We start from the raw sequence: 18,524 nt of genomic DNA, 5'->3' as shown, positions 1-18,524 counted from the left end.
TTTATTTTTAGTATTATAATAGGTAATAACAATACTCAGTAGTATTATAGCCAATCTTTATTAAGATATAGTCTTGGTCAGGCATTGTGCTAAATGCTTGTCTTTCATCATCTTTAGTTATCAAGCCCACTGTTTAATTCCTCATGAAATGAACTGACCTTCAATCCTTGAAATCCCTTCTCTAAAGGAAACACGGAGAACAGTGGCTTTTCCACCGGCCCAAGTCCCACTTGGGAGCACGGTTCATCCTGTATCCGCCGCCCAGTCTCCTGGCCCATGGGGATTGTGCCAGGTGGGCTCAAACATGCTGGGAAAGTGTTTATTTCAAAAATTTATTTGGTGCCTAGATGACAAACAGGAAACGAGAGCCAGTGGTATTTTATTATTTTACTTTTGATCATTTATTTCTAAGCTCTGAAAAACAATGTGAGATACAGTTTCATACACGTGGACTTTTGAAACATGGAATGATGTCATGAAATGACACCAAAAGGAAGCTGGGAATGTTGTTCTTTATTTCGGTAGGTGTGGTCCACTCAGCGCTTGCTCCAGTGCTCAAGTCAGCACTGCTGAGCACCTCCTGGACGCAAGGCTCTTCCCAGCCAGGAGTCCCCACTGCTGCCATCCCACCCCTGGAAGGCCTTCCCACGCAGGTGCCGATGGGGAATCCATGTGCAGCTTGGTGCCAGTGGCCTCGGCGGGTACCGGCTCCTCTCTGGAGCCGAGAACACCCCTTGCCTGCAGCTTCGATCTGCCCCTCCAAAAAGTCATTGGCTCTAATACAGCAGCCCTGCCTGCTAGTAACTGGCTCAGCACTCACCACGGGGTTGGCAGCATGTTGGGGCTGCATCTTTCACTGGGGGCTTTAGGTTCTGAGAGGAAGGCCAACATCCATCCCACTGTCCTCAAGCCCGAAGGCTTCCTCTAGGAGACAACTGAACGTTTCTGATCTATGTGGTCAGTTGCCACTGCACTCGGTGCGATTTACTGGCTCCCTAGGCCCCAGGCTGAGTCGGTTTGGGGAAGGCAGCGATACTGTTGGCCTGCTCTAGGCTGGAGGACAAGCTTCTTCTCCACTGGATCTCAAGGTGCCCACAGAAGGTGAATTTACACAATTGAATGGCTTGTTTTGGTTCATTAGTAAAACAATTTCTTTACAACTAATATGCTAATGCAGAAATGGAACAATCATTTATGATAATGAAAATTCTCAACTCAGCAATTTAAAGATGCACTTTTGAAAATTACTTAGTAGAAGAAGAAAAGAATCGTAATTATAGTTAAGACTCTATCCTCAATGGCTAGCACAGTACTTGGCTCGTTGCTGGTCCTCAGTGGAGTCCCTGAGTGGAAAGCGCGGAAGGGGCAACCGCATTTGGGAGGTACAGGCTGGTCTGGGACAGTCGGGGCCTCCCCATCCTGGCTGTGGAGGGACAGAGCCCCTGGCTGTCCTGCAGTGGGAGACGTCGTCGGGATCCTTCGACGACTCTCGTCTGCTCAGCCGAGCAGAGGGTTGCTTGGCGAACCCGAGTCTCTGTCTGATGCAGGTGGGGCAGGAGGTCCCGCTCCTCGGGGAAGCCTCTTAGAGGTGGGCACGGGCAATGCCTCCCCTGAGCTTGGCTCTGCTTGGGCCTGTGCCCCTGTCGGCCAGACACAGGCTGACTTGGTGGTCTGTGACATAGGTCTGTCTGTAGACTGTCCTTGGGACCTGGCCTGATTCTGATGATCTCAGCCAAGACCTCTGCAATGGTAGTTTGGCTGATCTTTGGCTTCTGTCCTTAGGGGAGACTCCGGTCCACCGCAAGACCTGGAGTGGGAGTAGGACCTTCTCGTGGGCTTACACACTTCACGTATCTGACCACACACCGAACGTCCACCGATCTCTTCCATTCCCGGCAGATGTTTCATCACCTCCTCCAGGAGAGCCTTTTCTATAATGTCAGTCAAAATCAACCGAGTTTAGACTCCCCTGGTCTGCAAGGGTCCTGCCTGCCAAAGCGAACTGCACGGTGCCCCTGGGCCTCTCCTGCAAACGTCCGAGACTTGTTTAGGTCATTGTGTTCTTGAGTCTTGGAAAGTGAGTGGTTAAACACAAGGAACGTTCCAACTGTGTTTACTTCAGCCTGCACTGTGGGGAGCTGGGGGCTGCTCGTTTGTAGGCCAAGAGGTCCTCACTTTTTTTCACTTCCAATATCCAACGTTGAAATTAAGCATTTACCTACTAAGTCCACTACTTGCTGCTAGGAGTCAGTACCCCCACCGCCCCTCTGTGCCAGCAGCCAGTCCCTGTCTCCTTACTCTGTGGCTTCCACTTTGGCCAGATCGTCCTTCAGCCACTCGGCCACCATGTCGGCCATTTCCTGGTGAAAGTAGAGGACAAATGCATGACATATTTTCTTTTCACAGAGCCGAATATCTCCTTCTGGAAAATCCTTCTTTATGTCTTTGTAGTACTGTGTTGGACACCAGCGATCTATAGTTCCGTAGTAAAATGTAAGCTAAAGGGCAAGACAAAAACACTTTGTTAGCAAACACTTCCATTCTTGACACAGATGTGACAGCAGCAACCGTGCTCGGAAAACGGCCCCCGTGCCCAGCCCCGTGAGCTCGTCCCCAGGCCCCCACAGAGAGTGGCTTTTCCAGGGCGGCGAGCCTCCACGGTTCGTGGGAGTGAACTAAGAGGCCTGTGGCAGGAAGACAGCCGGGAGGGGCAGCCTGTGTGACAGACCACCCACGGGTCATTGCAAGGACTTGCCAGCAAAGCTGTGTGTGTTGGGGCCGGGGAGGACTCTGGGGAGATGACAAATGAGAAGAAAAAGAGTTATTGAGGCCAAATCACTGCTGAGTGACTGGTGACCATTCATTACACACTTAATAGTTCTCAGACAGCCAGTGGTAGGCGTATGGGACATGGTTGTTGAACGCACACAAAGACAAATCATGCAGACTTAGGCTTCTCGATGAAATGGGACCAGAAACCCGAGAGTGTCTGTGACATTTCTGTGAAGAGGCTCATGTGACAGGAGAGTGTGCTGTTTCACGCTTTCTCCGGGTTCACACTTACATGTATGTATATATGAGTATATATGTGTATATATGTAGTAAGTACCTATATGTGTGTCTAGCTCTAGGCTGTTCTCCACTACAAACTAGGTTCTCGTTCTGTATTTCTAAAACAAAAAGGCAACAAATTGAAATCTTATTCAGAGTGGTACACAGTGGCCATTACCCCCAAACAAACAAGAACTGAGTTTTAAGGACCTCACGGCACCTGTCGGCACCGAAGAAAAGAGCTACGCCGGCTGCAGCCCCTTGAGGGGCCAGTTCCACTCACTGCGGTCTCCATAATACACTGAATGGGCTCCCGCACTCAAACCCTCATTCATGGATCTGTTTAGCAAATTCTTAACGAGCATCTACCCTGTGTTGGGAACCTGGAAAACAGATAATAAGACAGTTTCTGGTGGGGGAGCCTGGAGGTACCATGTACACAAGACAAGCACAGACCCCGGACGAGGGACTGCTGGGCGGGACCGGTGGGCGGGACCAGTGGGCGGGAAGAGGTTCCCCAGAGAGTTGGTGCCTGAGTGGGTCTTCAGGTTGGGGGAGCACAGTGTGGGGAGCAGGCCAAGCGAAGTAAGATGTCTGAAGGAGCAGGGCATGCTTGGGTCCTGGCAGGAATTCCACAAGGCTGGGGCATAGGGTGGTGGGAGACGAGGCTAGCAAGGCAGAGAGACATCGGCTCATGAACTTCTGTGTCATGCTAAGGAGGGTGCCACTGCTCTGGAGCCCACAGGGGCGAACAAGGGACTTTGCACAGTGAGGCGACATGATCAGGTCTGAACGGAGGAAACTTACTTTGGCCACGGTGGCGAAGTGACTGGAGGGGGTCAGGTGGGGGGAGGAGGGTGTGGGGAGAGGGTGTTGCCCACTGTGTGGACGGCTTCTCATCAAAGCCGTCATCCGAACATGAACCATCGTTTGAGTATGAACAGGTGAAACTGCCCTTAGAAAAGCACAGACCTTCATTACAGTGACGGTGCGACTTAACCAATATTTAACGAGCTGGTTAGTTAAAAAACATTCTAAAGAGGAACACATTTAAGGCAGTGCTCCGAAGGGTCAGTGACTAACAACTGAGCACTGGATTGCGGACCTATCCTGAATAGCTTCACAGGGACTTTTCTGGTTGTTACTTGGGGCTTTAGTTTTGAATGATGCAAATAATCTGTGGTTCATGGATGTCTCACTTAATTTATTCTTCCCATGCCCCTATTTTTGCTCACTGCAAGTATTTCTGGGCATTCCCAAGCCCCTAAAGCCAAAATTCGTTTTGCTGGGACTCCCAGCCAAGAATGAAGTTCTTTTCACCTGCCGGGGGCCAGCAGCTGCCTGGTTCTTCCCCTGGTACCAGCCCCCCTAGAGGTCTGACATGCCCAACCTCACAGCCCACGGGTGGGTATTCTGGCCCGCTGCAGAAAACATGTTTCCCTGAATCCCTCAGCAACCACCTTACTAGTTTTCCCCTGAAACACCGCATGGGCACAAGCTGTCTGCCAACACTGTTTATCCATCCGTGGGGCCAACGACTTCAGTCCTGTCCAAGCCACTCCCACTCCCACCACCAAGAACTCTTTAAACTGCACCCAGGAGAGAGCGAATGGAACAGTCACTATGCATAGCTGTCCAGCACCTTCTCAGAGAAGGAGAGTGTGCTGGGGAACCGGGAAGCTGAGACTGGGCGTGTGTGCCTCAGACCTGCTCCTCTGCCCCAGGGCACGCTCTCGCCTGAAGATACCGGGATGCCGAGGGAGGCACTCGGGGAACCGTTGCAGCAGGACAAGCTGGAAACCCCAACACAGGAGGGTCAGCTGGAGGGAGGGCCAGGTGGAAAGACCTCCCGCACCAAGTCCCTCTGACAAGGAGCGCAGCACTGCCGTCCACGCCTGCTGGTGCTTCCTGCCTGATACTTCAGACTGCTTCCGTGGAGAGCTTTGTATTGACTGCTAAGTGATGCAATTACTACTTGAAATGTCCCCAATGAGAGGCCAGGGTGATGAGTCTCAGCCCTGGGAGAGGCCATCCCTTCCCACGCTGCGAAGGTGCCAGCCAGTGCGGCACGAGTAATTACATGGATTACACGGTGGGATGCCTTCCAGCTCCAAGAGACCAGTCATGTCCAAGTAGTTACGGGGCACATGCTGCCCATGGCAGGTACGAGGAGCCTCAGCACAGGGTGACGTCTGTGTGTGAGGCAGCGTGACGCCGAGGAGTCTGGATTCCCATACGTTCATCTAATTTCACTTCTCGGTCCTTCTTGGCCAGTCATCATTTAGAGTTGGCTGTATTTGGTTAAATGACTAAGTTCTGGTGGGGTATCTTTTTGCTTTTTGTTTTTCAAATTCTTCCTCAGGCTCTATTCACCGAAGGGTTCTCTACGGCAATCCTGGCCGACAAGTAAAACACGTGTTTGTTTCTCATGCTTTTACACACGCTGGCTCGAGGTACTCCTGCTCCCCAGAGGTTACCGGTCACAGGCAACAGATCCGCACAGAGGACACGGCATCTGCAATCTTAAACAGGAAGCTAAAAAGAACGGGGTGTGTGGAGGCAGTGGGGAGGCCAGGCGAGGTAGGGAGAAGTAGCCGGACACCAGAGCGTGGAGGTTAAGAGGGCTGCTGCTATTACGTCGACAGGTGAAAATGAACCACAACAAATAATGCGGACTGATGAACCCCGAGAGCAGTACGCCTGGCGCTGTGCTAAACTCTGCGCTCACTGAGTCCTAATAATAATGTTTGGGTGTTTCACATAAAAGGAAACTGAGGCTTGGAAAGACCGACTTGCTCACATTAAAACATTCAGTGAGTTGTAACTCTGGGTCGCAACTCCAGAGACGACGTTCCTAACCAAGGCCTTTTACTCCCACTCACAGTGAACAGCGAGCCGACCAGTGTCAGTAAAACACAAGACCTGCACACTGGGAGGCCTAACTGGCCACGAAAACCCAGTATGGCAGCCACGACAGGCACACGCCCAGCCACCTGGACTTCAGGCCCCCTCCCGTCCGTGCAGTTCCCTGGGTGTGCGCGCCAGGGCGGTGATGGCTGCTGTGACAATACGGAGACGTCACCTAAGAATCGCAGGCTCCCGGCAGCATGTTTACACGCAAAGGTTTACCGGAAAACAAATGACTGTCGGCGGGTTATTTCTCCGTGGCACTCGCTTTGACAGGCACAGGGACTGAGAAGAAGCACACACCTGTGAGGTGGAAGTTACTCTGGGCTCCCAAACTGCTGGCGTGTCAAGTAACCTGTTTCCCTGTTACACACGCAATTGCATTTTCCCAGCCCCAGATTCTGACTTCCCGGGACTGTGCTTGTCCCCCTCCTGTGTTCTGGGCAATTAGGTGGCATCAGGGTTGCAACAGTCTCTGTGCTCACGTGCCTTTCTATCCTTTCACCCCTCAGGGTGCCCACGAGGAGACGTACCCCCGTTAGCAGGTCCCTGTGAACTGAAGCAGCCCGCCACCACACAGAGTCCACACTGGTCACTTCCCATGCTCTATTTTTTCTTTTTTTTTCTTCACTTTTTGCTGCTGAAACTGACACTCACCAAAAACGATTCTAGACTTATCTCCCACCTGGTGTCGGCTTAGCGGTTGGAATCCAGCAGTAAGTCAGCCTGGCCCTGGAGGAGGCCCCAGAGCAGGCAAAGGCCCTGGAGGAGGCCCCAGAGCAGGGGAAACCTGGGTGTGTACAAAGCGGCCCTCTGACACAGCCGGCCAGGACTCGTGGGAGCGAAGCGCGGGCCCCGCAGGGAAGCCCGTGTCCGGCCCGGAGGGTCAGCAGGGCTGAGTTGCCACACATTCTGAGTTGCTGGCTTTTATGCGTTAGTAACAGAAGATTTATTGAAAAAACAAAAGAAATATTAGAAACCATCTTGTGACCCAAGTTTACGAATTTGATTTTGCTAATAACTAACAAAAACCACTTTTAATGATATAGCATCATCTTAAAATATTCAGCATGAAAAAGTCACACATAAAAGCCTCTATCTGGTGATATATATACATATAAAATTTAGCCACTTGTGACAACGTGGGTGGACCTTGAGGGCATTATACTAAGTGCAATAAGTCAGAAAGAGAAAGGCAAGTACTCCGTGATCTCACTCAAATGTGCCACCTGAAAAAAAGGGGGAACTCACAGGAATGGAGAACAGACCCGTGGTTGCCAGGGGCAGGGGGAGGGAGGCGGCAGCGGGTGAACGGTGGAAAGGCACAAATGCCCAGTTACAAGAAGAGCAGGTCCTGAGAACGTCACGCACAGCGAGGTGCCTGCAGGCAACGAGGCCGCCCTGCCTGTTTGCACGTCGTTAAGAGAGCAGATCGTCAACGTTCTCATCACAAGACAAGAATGTGTACCTGCTGAGGTGACATGCTAACCAACTTCAGTGTGAGGGCCATTTCACGGGACACACACACCAAATCATTAGGCTGCATGCTGTGCCCCTTCCGCCAACACAGTGTTGCATGTCAACTATGTCTCAGTAAAACCAGAACACAAAATCTCTTACCTCAATTACTTCTGCTCAACAGCCCAGTAGGACTGTGGGTATTACAGGAGTTTCAGGTCTAATGAAAGAAAGTGTTTCATTGTCTCAGAATTTTATGTATTTATTTATCCTTTGTTAACTTGAGGGATAAACTGAGTATTAGACGCCCCTTATAACACAGTTCGCCGTGCGGCCAAGTTCGGCATAAACTAGTTCTTCTCAGAACCTAAGCACTGCAGTCACCACCGCCAGCGGTCTGGGAGGCCCACTTCCAGACTGGCACGGACCTGAGCCCCTTGGTGCCTGGTGCCTCCTCGGCTGCCGCACTCCACTCGGAGGGCTTCTTGGATAGCGCCAGGGTGAACTACTGTGCAAGTGCACCATGCAGTCACAGGGAGGCAGCGGGGGAGGGGTGGGGACAGTGGGCGCGCAGGTGCGAGCCTGAGCCCTGAGCAGTGGCCACCCAAACTGGAATCTTGGTTCTCCACCTACTGGCATCATTACCACTGGCCCTTAGTGAGCCTCCCTGTAAGGTGTGGCTAGAAACAGCTGCCTTGTGGGCGGTGGTGAGCATCCGAGAACACGGCACACAGGTACCCGGCATCCAGTGAGCTCTCTGAAGGAGTGGCTGCCATTATAATGGTGAGGACGATGCAGACAAGGGGGACCTCTAGAACTAGACTGTGCAATGTGGGGGCAACATCTGTCTAGATTCTTCTCCACAGTGGGAATTGTGCACAGGTGAGAGGGAAAAATAGCCACATGACCTTAAATTAGTTTTCGAGAAAATACACATCAGTCACTGCCATCCCCCCAACACACACACACACAGACACACACAGAACCCGATGAAATGACAGCAGGGAAAGATGCCGGATGGAAGAGACGTCATCGACCAGTGAGCAGTGACGCACATGAACTACCACTCGCGCAGCCCACTCAGGGGGTCCTCACCAGGTCTCCCTCTCGAACGAGCCTGGGAGCCTGCGCTGCAGTGGCGTCTGGGTGTTCCTGGTTGCACGTTTTCCACAATGAAGGCACGCACTGGCATTGGAGACTATGACTGCCTTTCCTGATGGGCTCCCAGGATGGTCCCTGGGTTCTGGACGAGGCAAAGATGAGGCCCCGCTTTCCTGCGTGCCGTTCCTCTGTTAACATTCCATAGGGAGTCACAGTGCCCCGGACGCTACACTAACAGGCTCGCCAGCAAAGGCTGCGTGGTGGTCTCTTCAGGAGCACCCTGAACTGTGCCCTGTGTGCCAGTGGAGAGCTGGCCGGCACCCAGAACGTAACCAAAGAGCAAGGGTGCAGGACGCTCAGGGAGGAGGCACGTGTTCTTGGCCTTACTTTGAGGTCTCAAGGAAAATGATGTCATGCCTGCTTTCTCCACTTTTTCTTTCCTTCTCTGAAAGGATACCCACCTGAGCATTTTTTTAAATCCAAGAAGCCAAAGGTCAGATATAAAGCAGCCAGTTACTTAACAAGAGGTTCAATTAGTGCTCATGCATCCAGCATCCGTTCCCAGCTAGACCTCCCGGTCCTGCCTTCACTCCCTACTTCCATCCCCTTCCAACTTGCCAGGCTCAGGGCACAGGCCAGTGGGGGCCCTCCGGTGCACCCACAGGAGGGGAGAGCCCAGAAACGGCTGCTGACCGTGATGGCCTCTCCCCCCAAGTCAGACTCTTAAGCCTCGACCCTGCAACCTTAAGGAAACCTGCTCTGTATCATAAGTGGCTCCTTCCAGTTATTTAAAAATCTCATCCTCCAGGGAACAGAAGGATGTTGGTCACAAGGCTTTAGAGTTTCTTTTAAGGTTCAGAGAAATGGCAGTCTTTCTGAATGACCATTTTTAGGAGCTTGAAAAATTAATAAAGAAAGGAAAACAGTTTAGGAAATTCATTTTCTAATTTACCTGTTTCTTTTCTTCCTTTTACCCCAAACTGGCTCAATTACCATTCTTAAAAAAACAAGAATTAAAGTCCCCGAAGATTAAATAAAGTGGCTGAGGATGGAGGGAGACAACCCCTTACGACCAGGGAGCCCTGCTTCCCCTGCAGGCAGGTGGAGGGCCCTGGGAACTGCACCCCAGGGGGAGAGGAGACTGGGCCGAGGTTCCAAGGCTGGAACAGCTGTGAGTCCGGGGGCCTGCAGAGTGGGGCTCTGTGTGTGTGTGTGTGACTCCAGTGTAAAGGGCCAGGACCCACTCACTGCAGATGGTGTACCTGGGCTGAGTGACAAGCTTCATCCCTTGCTTACCTGGGACCGTAGTGAGAAGCTGACCCCAGATGCCCATTCTCCTCTGGGGAGGCAGCAGAGTATGAGGCCTTGGGGACAAGTCTAACCTCCCGTGCCTCCTTCTCCCTGAGAAAGAGGGAGAGGCAGAGATGCGCCGGAGGGCCTTGCCTAACTAAGTCAGAGACATGGCCAAGTACAGCCCATCTGTGCTCTGCTGCAGGGTCCCGGGCCCAGGTGCCGGTCCAGGTGGAGTGCTGCTGTGGTTTCCCTCACCGCTGTCCCCGCACGGCGCTCCCCCTCCCCCAGGCATGTGGTGGGAGCAGCGCCGTGATCCGCAAGGGCACTGGGGCATCCCTGGGCCTCATGGCTACGTATTCGGTATCATCAAAACCCTTGTGTGTGTGTCGGGGGGAGTTAGCCAAGTAATCTTTTTCAAGTGCTCAGAGGCACACCTATGATTTAATTAACAATAGTAATCCTTTATTGAATGCTTACTATATGCCATACACTCTTGTATAGTATTTCTATGAATTATAGCATTATACTTTTGGAACAGCTGTAGGAGAATATATACCGTTATTAAACCATTTTATCAATGGACAAGGAGGCACAGTGAGTCACGTGATTTAACCAAGGCCATGCGAGTGGCTGGGTGGCAGACATGGAGTCTGAGGCTCAGGCCGTGACTCTGAAGACTGCTCCCCAGTGTACAGCCCCCACCCCCAATCACACTCATCTAGAGAACCTAAGTGCCTACCACGAAGCTCTCTAGGTCAAAATAACTGAGATAAAAACAAAACTGTCTTTTTCCAGGATGATTATGACATTTGGAACAGGCTTCGAACGAATCAGGCAGAACTAACACAATTGGTTTCAGGCTGAGGCTTGGCGGAAAGGCCGCCCTGGTTAGTGTGCCCAGCGAGCGCTTCTTACGCTCCGCCGAGCGGGACCTGCGCATGTCTGAAGGATTTGCATGCCTGGATCTGCAAACCCCGCACGAGGTTTGTTCCCAAAGTCAGCATGCACCCCTGGGCTCAGGTGGGCTACGCAGAATAGGAAGACAGCCACGGCAGAGCATTTCCATTCCTGGGGCCACTCTGCCCCCTCCCCAAGCCGCACTGTCGTCCTGGCCAGGCCCTCTGGGGGCAGAGACAGCCCCACTCGGCAGCAGCCCCTCCCACGCTGCCTGCCATCACCAGGAAGCTGGGTCTCCGTGTTCCGGCTGGGAACAGTTTCAGAGCCCTGCGGACGGACAGCGATGCTCAGTTTCAGTCTGGCAGCAGCACACACCAGCTGTTTCCATAAGCCTAGGCCAAAGATGGTCACGGCAGTTTAGAATTTCCCTCCTAAGTGAGTTTTAAATGAAAACTTCAAGTTTCTAAATCAAACAGTAATTCACTTTCCTATGAACGACACACACATCCCCGTACAGTTTAGAACAATGACAGAGCGCGGGAACGCTGACCTCCTCTTTGCCTCGGACACGCCAGGTGCCTCATAAAGCACAGAACCCCGGAGGCTCCCAGAAGGACCGGGACTGGGGTGGCGAGAACGTTCAGTGGACTCTCTTACTCTGGTTTATTCCTTCCTGGTGCTCATTCCCATCCCTCCCGTCCACTTCCTACTCATTAGCTCCTCTGCTTCCTCCCAGCCTTCAGCTGCATTCCCCCAAATCGGTCTTTAGATTCTTCTCTCCTTGTACAACACACTCACATAGGTCACAATTACCCACACTCAGGGCTTCAGAGGTACGCTTGCCACTCCCAGCTCAGACCCAGCCCCCCATACCCAGCCACCTGCTGGGCCTGTGTCCAGGTGGTGTCCCACAGGTATCTCAAAGAAAAGTACCCAAATGACCACTTCCTCAACCACCTCCCACAACTTGCTTCTCCTTCCAGAGTCCCTACGCTGTCGCCAAATCTCACACCGAGAAATACCCTGGGACCCCTTGGTCACCATTCTCATGTTCCAGGAGGACTCAGCGCCTTTGATTCTGCTGGTTCTCAGGGCAGTGCTGGCCAATGGATAGAAGTGGGGGCGGAGTGTGTGTAACACTTATATTCGTACCTGTGTTTTGTCACTATAAAACTATGGGATCTTCAAAGGACAGCAAACTCATTGTAGGTAACAAAAACATAACTTAAGCTCATCGCCACAGGTTTCCAACAGTAATTCTGACCACCATTCTACCATCATGCAATGTGTTAATAAAGGTGCACATGTAACACCTATATCACAAATTTGTCTTCAAGACATTTTGATAACTGTAATATCATTGTTCTATCACCTTACACATTTATTTTGTGCACTTAAAAATATTGCTTAGAGAAGGGGCCCACACACAAGAGAGCCAGAGAGACCCCTGGCACAGTGAAGGCTTTGAACCTTCCCTCTGACGGCCTCCCACCCACCCACCTGGGGCACGTGCGGCGAATGCTCACCTGTGGCGTCATGCACGCTGCTAGGCCCGAGGGCTGCTCGGTGAGACGAACACAGCTCCTCTCCTCAGGGTGGGTGAGGGGGAAGCTGACCGTTACATACTGTGAGGTGCACGGCACTTTCTAGCTGACACGGGGAGCTGTGGGAACCACGGGGAGGGCAGCCAACCAACACCAGAGACTGGGAGAGGCCTCTTGGAGGGGACGATGGAGCCAAGACTTAAGGGACAGGGAGGATGTAGTCAGGTGAAAAAAGAACACAACCGCAGTGCCACAGACCATGGGTGTACATTTCTGGAAACAATGATGCATTGGAAATACTTCCTCCAGAAAAGGGAAATAGCTTTATGCAGTCTTGAAGCACTGCCAATGAACACACTGTTTGATGCTGTATATTAATTCTCTAGACCCAGGAAAAGGGAAGGAAGGAAGGGAGGAAGGAGAAGGAAGAGACAGATGAAGGAAATTCATCTATTTGAACTTTCCTGTGGCTCCTTGACTGAAGGGCACAAAGATACATTTTTTCAGAATTATTTTGGATGTTGAATAACTGAGATACATTGAATGATTTCTGCAACAAAGTGTATGGCTCAAAGAGTCTTCACATCAGGCAGTCCTAGAAAGGTATGAAGTTTCTGAAATGGGACTGAGTCTCCTTGACTGGACCATCTAAATTAGGGATATGTCTAGTCTTGGGAGGTGGTTTTCAAGTTTGACTCTTTACCAAGGTGATTTGGAAGGTGGGAGGCGATGCCCCTTATCTTCCTAGAACTAGGTGCCCTTTCGGGTTTCCTTCTTTTCTCAAGCAGATGGGGACATGCATTGACCCAACGCTCCCCAATATTAAATTACAGCACGTTCCCTCTCTTTCATTACAGAAGCAGAAAGCTCCTGTCTCTTCACCTCACTTCACACAGGCGTTGGGACTGCATCACTCTAGTGGGGAGCGTGGACTTCGCTGGTACAAAGGATAGGTGATTAACTGGAAAGAGGTTTTGCCCCATAAACTACATGGTGCCCTGCTTTCCCAAATTCTACAGGTACATTTAATGCTATCTCAAAAATCAAACAAAGTCATCCCCTGGAGTTGGGAAGTTTATCTCTCTGACTGTTAATATTAACCTTGAAACGTATGCCACCTACCATTCGGTCCCCATGCTTCTCCCGTAAAGGTTTCAGTAAACTTACAGCCCGGACACACAGTTGCCACGCGCAGACCTCTATCTGGGAATGATTACGCCTGCATATGGATCTAACTTCGGGCAGGAATAAGTTAGCACCTCCCTTTGACCTCGCTCTGAGCACAACACACACACAGAGGCCAGGAGCCAGGAGCACTGTACAGCAGCTGGCTCCCCAGCTGCTAGGACGGGCCTGGACACACGAGGGTCCAGTGGGTCAGCGAGTGTGAGTTTTGGAAGTGAGCATCTGCCAGTCCCGTTATTAACTCGGAGCTGAGCTGTTTTTATGAACTTCTAGCCTTGAGAACTGAAACACATTTTTGAAGCAAATTCATTTCTAATTTAACGGAAAAACAAAGCACTGTTTTTCTTGTATTTTCACATCCTTCAACGACTGGAAAAAAGTTAAAAGTCCTTCAGGGTTTCCTTCTGGATCCAAAACTTCAGTCTCTAGCCAACTGCTGTTTGAGGAATACGATGGGCACTACGGCCACAGACAATGCAAACTGGCACTTTCGAAAGTCCTCTCCGAGGGATGCCCCTACTACGGGTCGATATTCTGAAAACACGTTTTAAAGAACATACACACTTCCTGCTTTAAGGTAATCGTACTGGGAGGTAATAGAAAGGGGAGTTAACACTGCAGGCCCTTTAAGTCAGACGCCTCACAGTCCACGAAGAGACCCTAAACTCAGCACGTCCTACCTGCAGACTGCAGGCTCCTGGCCACTCAGCAGGGCTCGTGTCATTGCTCCTGTTGACGTCACAGCTTAGCACTACCGTAAAGCCCCCAATTAGCACGGTACAAAGAAAGACAAAGGCATGTGTGTAATTTTAAAATTCCTATTAGCTACATTAAAAAAAGTATAAGGGGATGAATGAAATTACTTTCAATAATATATTTCACTTGACCCAATATATTCTTTTAACAAAGTTTCTCACCTGAGGATGTTTCATTGATGAGAGAGAGAGATTGACGTTCTCGCACATCCATTGGCTGCCTCTCATGTGCAACCTGACTGGGGGTCAAACCTGCCACTTAGGTATATGCCCTGACTGGGAATTGAACCTGCAACCTTTGGTGTACAGATGATGCTCTGACGAACTCAGCCACCTGGCTAGGGTGAGACCCAGTGCATCTTCAAGCATTATCATTTCAACATGCAATCAATGTAAAAATATTAAGAAAATAGTTTACTTTTTTGGCACTAAGTTTCCAGAATCCAATGTGTATTGCACACTTACAGCACATCCCAATTCAGACTAGCCGCAAACTGCCTGTTCAGGACTGACAGGCAGACAAATGGTGCCACGGCAGTGCCAGGGCCACCTGAATTCCAGGGTGCCCAAGCACATTCTGAACCGCCACGGTGCCCTCGCAGGGCCAGAGACCGGTGCTTCCCGGTGGGTCTGTGCGAGATGCCAGCACCTGCAGCAGAAACTCACAAACGCTCCATCTCCCAGCCTTTGCCCTTCTGCACCTGCTGTGACAGAAAACTGGATTGGGTGGCAGCTGGACACCCCTGCTCTAGAGAGGAGGACAGACAGGCTCTCCGAGTCACCGGGCTGTAGCAATGGTAGCTCTTTTCCAGTGTTTTACTTACATTTTCATATAACTCATTTATGCTTTAAGTGGCATTGAGAATCTTCTCAGTACAGAGCTACAGAGAGAAGTATGGACTCCAACTCAACAAAAATAATTAAAATATACTTAATTATGCAATCAGCTTTCCTTAGTTTCTATGCACCATTCAAGGAGAGCATTCATTTTAACGAGAAGTGGAGCTCCATATGGAATCTACAAACCCCTGAGGCCTTAGAGATTCTAACCAATTCCAGCCTTTCATGCTCAGTAAATATTTCTGCCCATCTACTTACTTCCTTGAAGTACTGAAGTGATTACCTTAGATAAATGTTCCTTTATGGTTTCATTGTCTCTCTCCACCACCTGCATCATTTCTTGGCCCCCGAGGTAGGCAGCATTAGCTAAATTGAAAAAATAAGAGAAAAAAAAAGCCAAACATTTAGAATAGACAGGACAAACACAACTATTGAATCAATTGCAGTAAGTTCCTGTTCCCGCCCCCAGCAACCTCTCCCTCCCCCCTTATTGGGCAAGGGCTATCTGCTGTCAGGCAGCGGGTGTCTCTGGAAACAGGAGCAGGTCCTGTGAGAGAAGCCTGCCCACCCTCACGAGGCTCTCTCGACAGCAACCTGTGGCAGTATGATGGCCTGAGGTCAGGCAGCACAGCAGATGACATGTGTGACGGTTCCTGATCCATGTGTTTTTATGATTTAAGGCTTAGAAGCATGAATTTTTACAGACAAATCATCAGAAGCCCACATTTCTACAGATCTTTACCAAAGGCTGCATCTCAGAGGAGCAGAGAACAGGTGGTCTGTGGCGGGCAGGATTCTAAGCAGACACAAATATCCTGTGCCCTTCCATCATTGCCTCCCTCCTGAGTGTGGGGGGAACCTGTGACTGTGATAACAGGTGACTCCCAGACCAAGGGAGAGGATCCTGGCAGGCCTGACCTTATCCCAGGAACCCTCCAAAATCTGAGCTGGCAGGAGGGGAAGTCAGAGATTCAAAGCACTAGAAGAAGAAATGTGCCGTTGTGGGTTTGAGGATGAAACACATGTAGACAGGACCTGAGAGTCCCTTCCCTCTGGGAGCTGCTAGGGGAAGCTGGCAAGAAAACGGGGACCGCAGTCACAAAGCCACGGAACTGGGCTTTGCCAGTGCCCTGAGGGAGCTCAGGAGTGGATGTCGGACGCGCAGGGGCGTCAGGGAGGCTTCAGAGACGCAGGCAATGCTGACTCTCGAGCCGGGTGGGAGCTGTGTGCGAGTCTCGCTTGGTGCTCATTCACGGAGGCAAACATTCACATTTTAAGCACTTTGTTGAATTAGAAAAAGTTCAAAAATTCAAATAACTTGTAAGAAACTGCATTTTTAAAAGTAAAGTTTTCATCAAGCAACATATCTTACCCACCTTTACTCCTACTCTTTTTCCCCTGATAATTTTTCATCTAAGTATATTTAATTTTTTTTAAATGTTAAAAAAGATTCTATTTGCTTCACTTTAGAGAGGGGGAAGGGAGGGAGAAAGAGAGGGAGAGAAACATGTGAGAAATACAATCACGTGGCCCTAGCTGGGGACCTGGCCTGCAACCCAGGCATGTGCCCTGACCGGGACTCAAATCGGTGATCTCTTGGTTCACAGGCCAGTGCTCAACCCACAGAGCCACACCTGCCAGGGCTCGTCTATGTATACTTTTTAAAAATAAAAGGCAGTAGAATACGAGCTGGGCTTTCCAGTGGCTGCCTCAAAGAAGTCATCTTTTTTATTCTTTAGAAATGTTCATAACACAACACAGTGATCAGAAATAATAATACCAAATAGAAGTGTCATTTCCTAAGGGGAAAACACATTGCTCTTGGCAATGACTGTCAGTAGCATTCCTGGAAATGATCAGAATTCAGAGTTTCAAGCACCGCAGTGAAGGAAATATCTAGTAGCAGGAGTAATGGAAACAAAAACATGAAAGAGAATGGTTTAGAAGAATCATAGTTGTTCACTTTGTTTCATTACAAGTCTAAATAGCAGTACTGAAAAACCTCACTGAGGAGCCTAACATTCCATTTTGTTCACCGCCACCACCTTCCACCATCCGCGTTAACATTCAAACACTGCTCTGGGACTTCAACGTGCGCAGAGTGGCTCGGGGTTTGGAATGGCTGCGTGAGGGCTGACGCTGCAGACCAACAGGATATTCTTCTCACGGGTCAAATGGTATCACCCAATTCTCCAAGGACGCACGATCTACAAAGGAAGGCTGCCTTCTGTTGAACTCATTCCCTTTCTTGATGTCATTTTGTCTGTTGGAAAAAAACCTCAACTCATCTTTAAGTCCAACTTCATGTATCTTCTCCCCCCTTACTTATCTCGGTAGAACAAATCTCTCCTCTCCTGGTATCACCTGTGCCCTGTATCTGTGCTCATCGTAGCCCTTAGAGAACAGAATTTATGTAAAATTCTCCATTTGTTCCCCCTAGCACGCTGGAAGCAACTTACAGGCTGGGCTAGCTCTCGTATCATTCCCTCCAGAGCTCATCTAAGTGCTTGGCTCGCAGCAGGGATCAGCAGCGGTTGCTGAATGGAACAAATGGGCAGGGGCGGTAGCTGGCCTCCCTGGGTTTCGGGAGGCGAGGGGCCTGGAGGAAAAGCCGTCTTCTTCTAAGTGATACCAGAGCTGCTGTCACAATGGGGGCCAGAACTGGAGTCGGGACACACTGACACTGGTAAGCCGAGGCGGCAGGGACCAGCTCTCCAGGGGACAGATCATTGCAGGTGAGAAGGAGAGCCCAAGAGTGCCCAAGACTGGCCCAAAACTCGGCCACACAGTGTGCCGCTCCGTGCAGCAAGAGAAGAGGCAGAGGGAAGTAAAAGCACAGTCGGCGACAGAACAGGAGGTTTGGGGGTATGGACAGCTTTCTACGGGAGAACCTGCAGGTGGAGAGCCAGGTTTCCCGCCACTTCGGTGGCATGTCCACTCTGGAACGCCCCACTGGTCTGCTTTGGCCATTGCCCCGGAAAGACAGAGCTACTGGGGCTGAAGCGAAGGGAGTCGCTGGAGATGGGCGCAGTCTAACTGGGTGAAGTCTGAAGGCAGGAAACTGGCCACACGTGGGTGCACACTGCAGCGTAAGACATGACTGTTGCACTGGCTGACACATGACTTCCAGTCACTGTGACTTCCTTACATGGCTGTCAGGTTCTCTCTGTCCAAAGGACATACCAGGAATTTCAAGCCATATACCAAGAAAAGTCAATTTCTTTGAAAAATGCTCACTACAAGATTTGTTGGATTAGAAAGATGGTTTGATATACTCACCTCCACAACGGGAGGGTGGCTGGGAGAGTAGCCAGGAGTAAGCACACCCATAGGCGTGAAACAGCACCATTTTCTTTGAAGTTCTCTTTAAAATAAAAAGTGTACTGAACAGACACATAGACCAATGGAACAGAGCCCAGAAATAAACCCAAGTGTCTTTGGTCAATGAATATTTGACAAAGGGGGCAGCAGCATAAAAAACCCGTGTACTGAC

At 50.4% G+C, this 18,524-nt stretch overlaps 1 protein-coding gene across 2 annotated transcripts in view; it reads right to left on the bottom strand.

Moving 5' to 3' along the window:
• Positions 1-367: 367 nt before the first annotated feature.
• Positions 368-18,524, bottom strand: part of LDAH (lipid droplet associated hydrolase) — a 79,148-nt gene continuing 60,991 nt past the window's right edge. For both annotated transcript variants that reach the window (XM_037035493.1, XM_037035494.1), the window contains exons 6-7: positions 15,315-15,397; positions 368-2,498 (exon numbers count right to left, since the gene is read on the bottom strand). In XM_037035493.1, coding sequence (XP_036891388.1) covers positions 2,295-2,498; positions 15,315-15,397 — 287 coding nt within the window. In that variant the 3' untranslated portion in view covers positions 368-2,294. The remainder of the gene's footprint in view (positions 2,499-15,314; positions 15,398-18,524) is intronic.

This window comes from Sturnira hondurensis, unplaced genomic scaffold (assembly GCF_014824575.4).
Source record: "Sturnira hondurensis isolate 20B ecotype Veracruz unplaced genomic scaffold, ASM1482457v3 Scaffold0022319, whole genome shotgun sequence".
NCBI classification, from domain to species: Eukaryota; Metazoa; Chordata; class Mammalia; order Chiroptera; family Phyllostomidae; genus Sturnira; species Sturnira hondurensis.
This window is presented reverse-complemented; position numbering and strand designations above follow the sequence as displayed.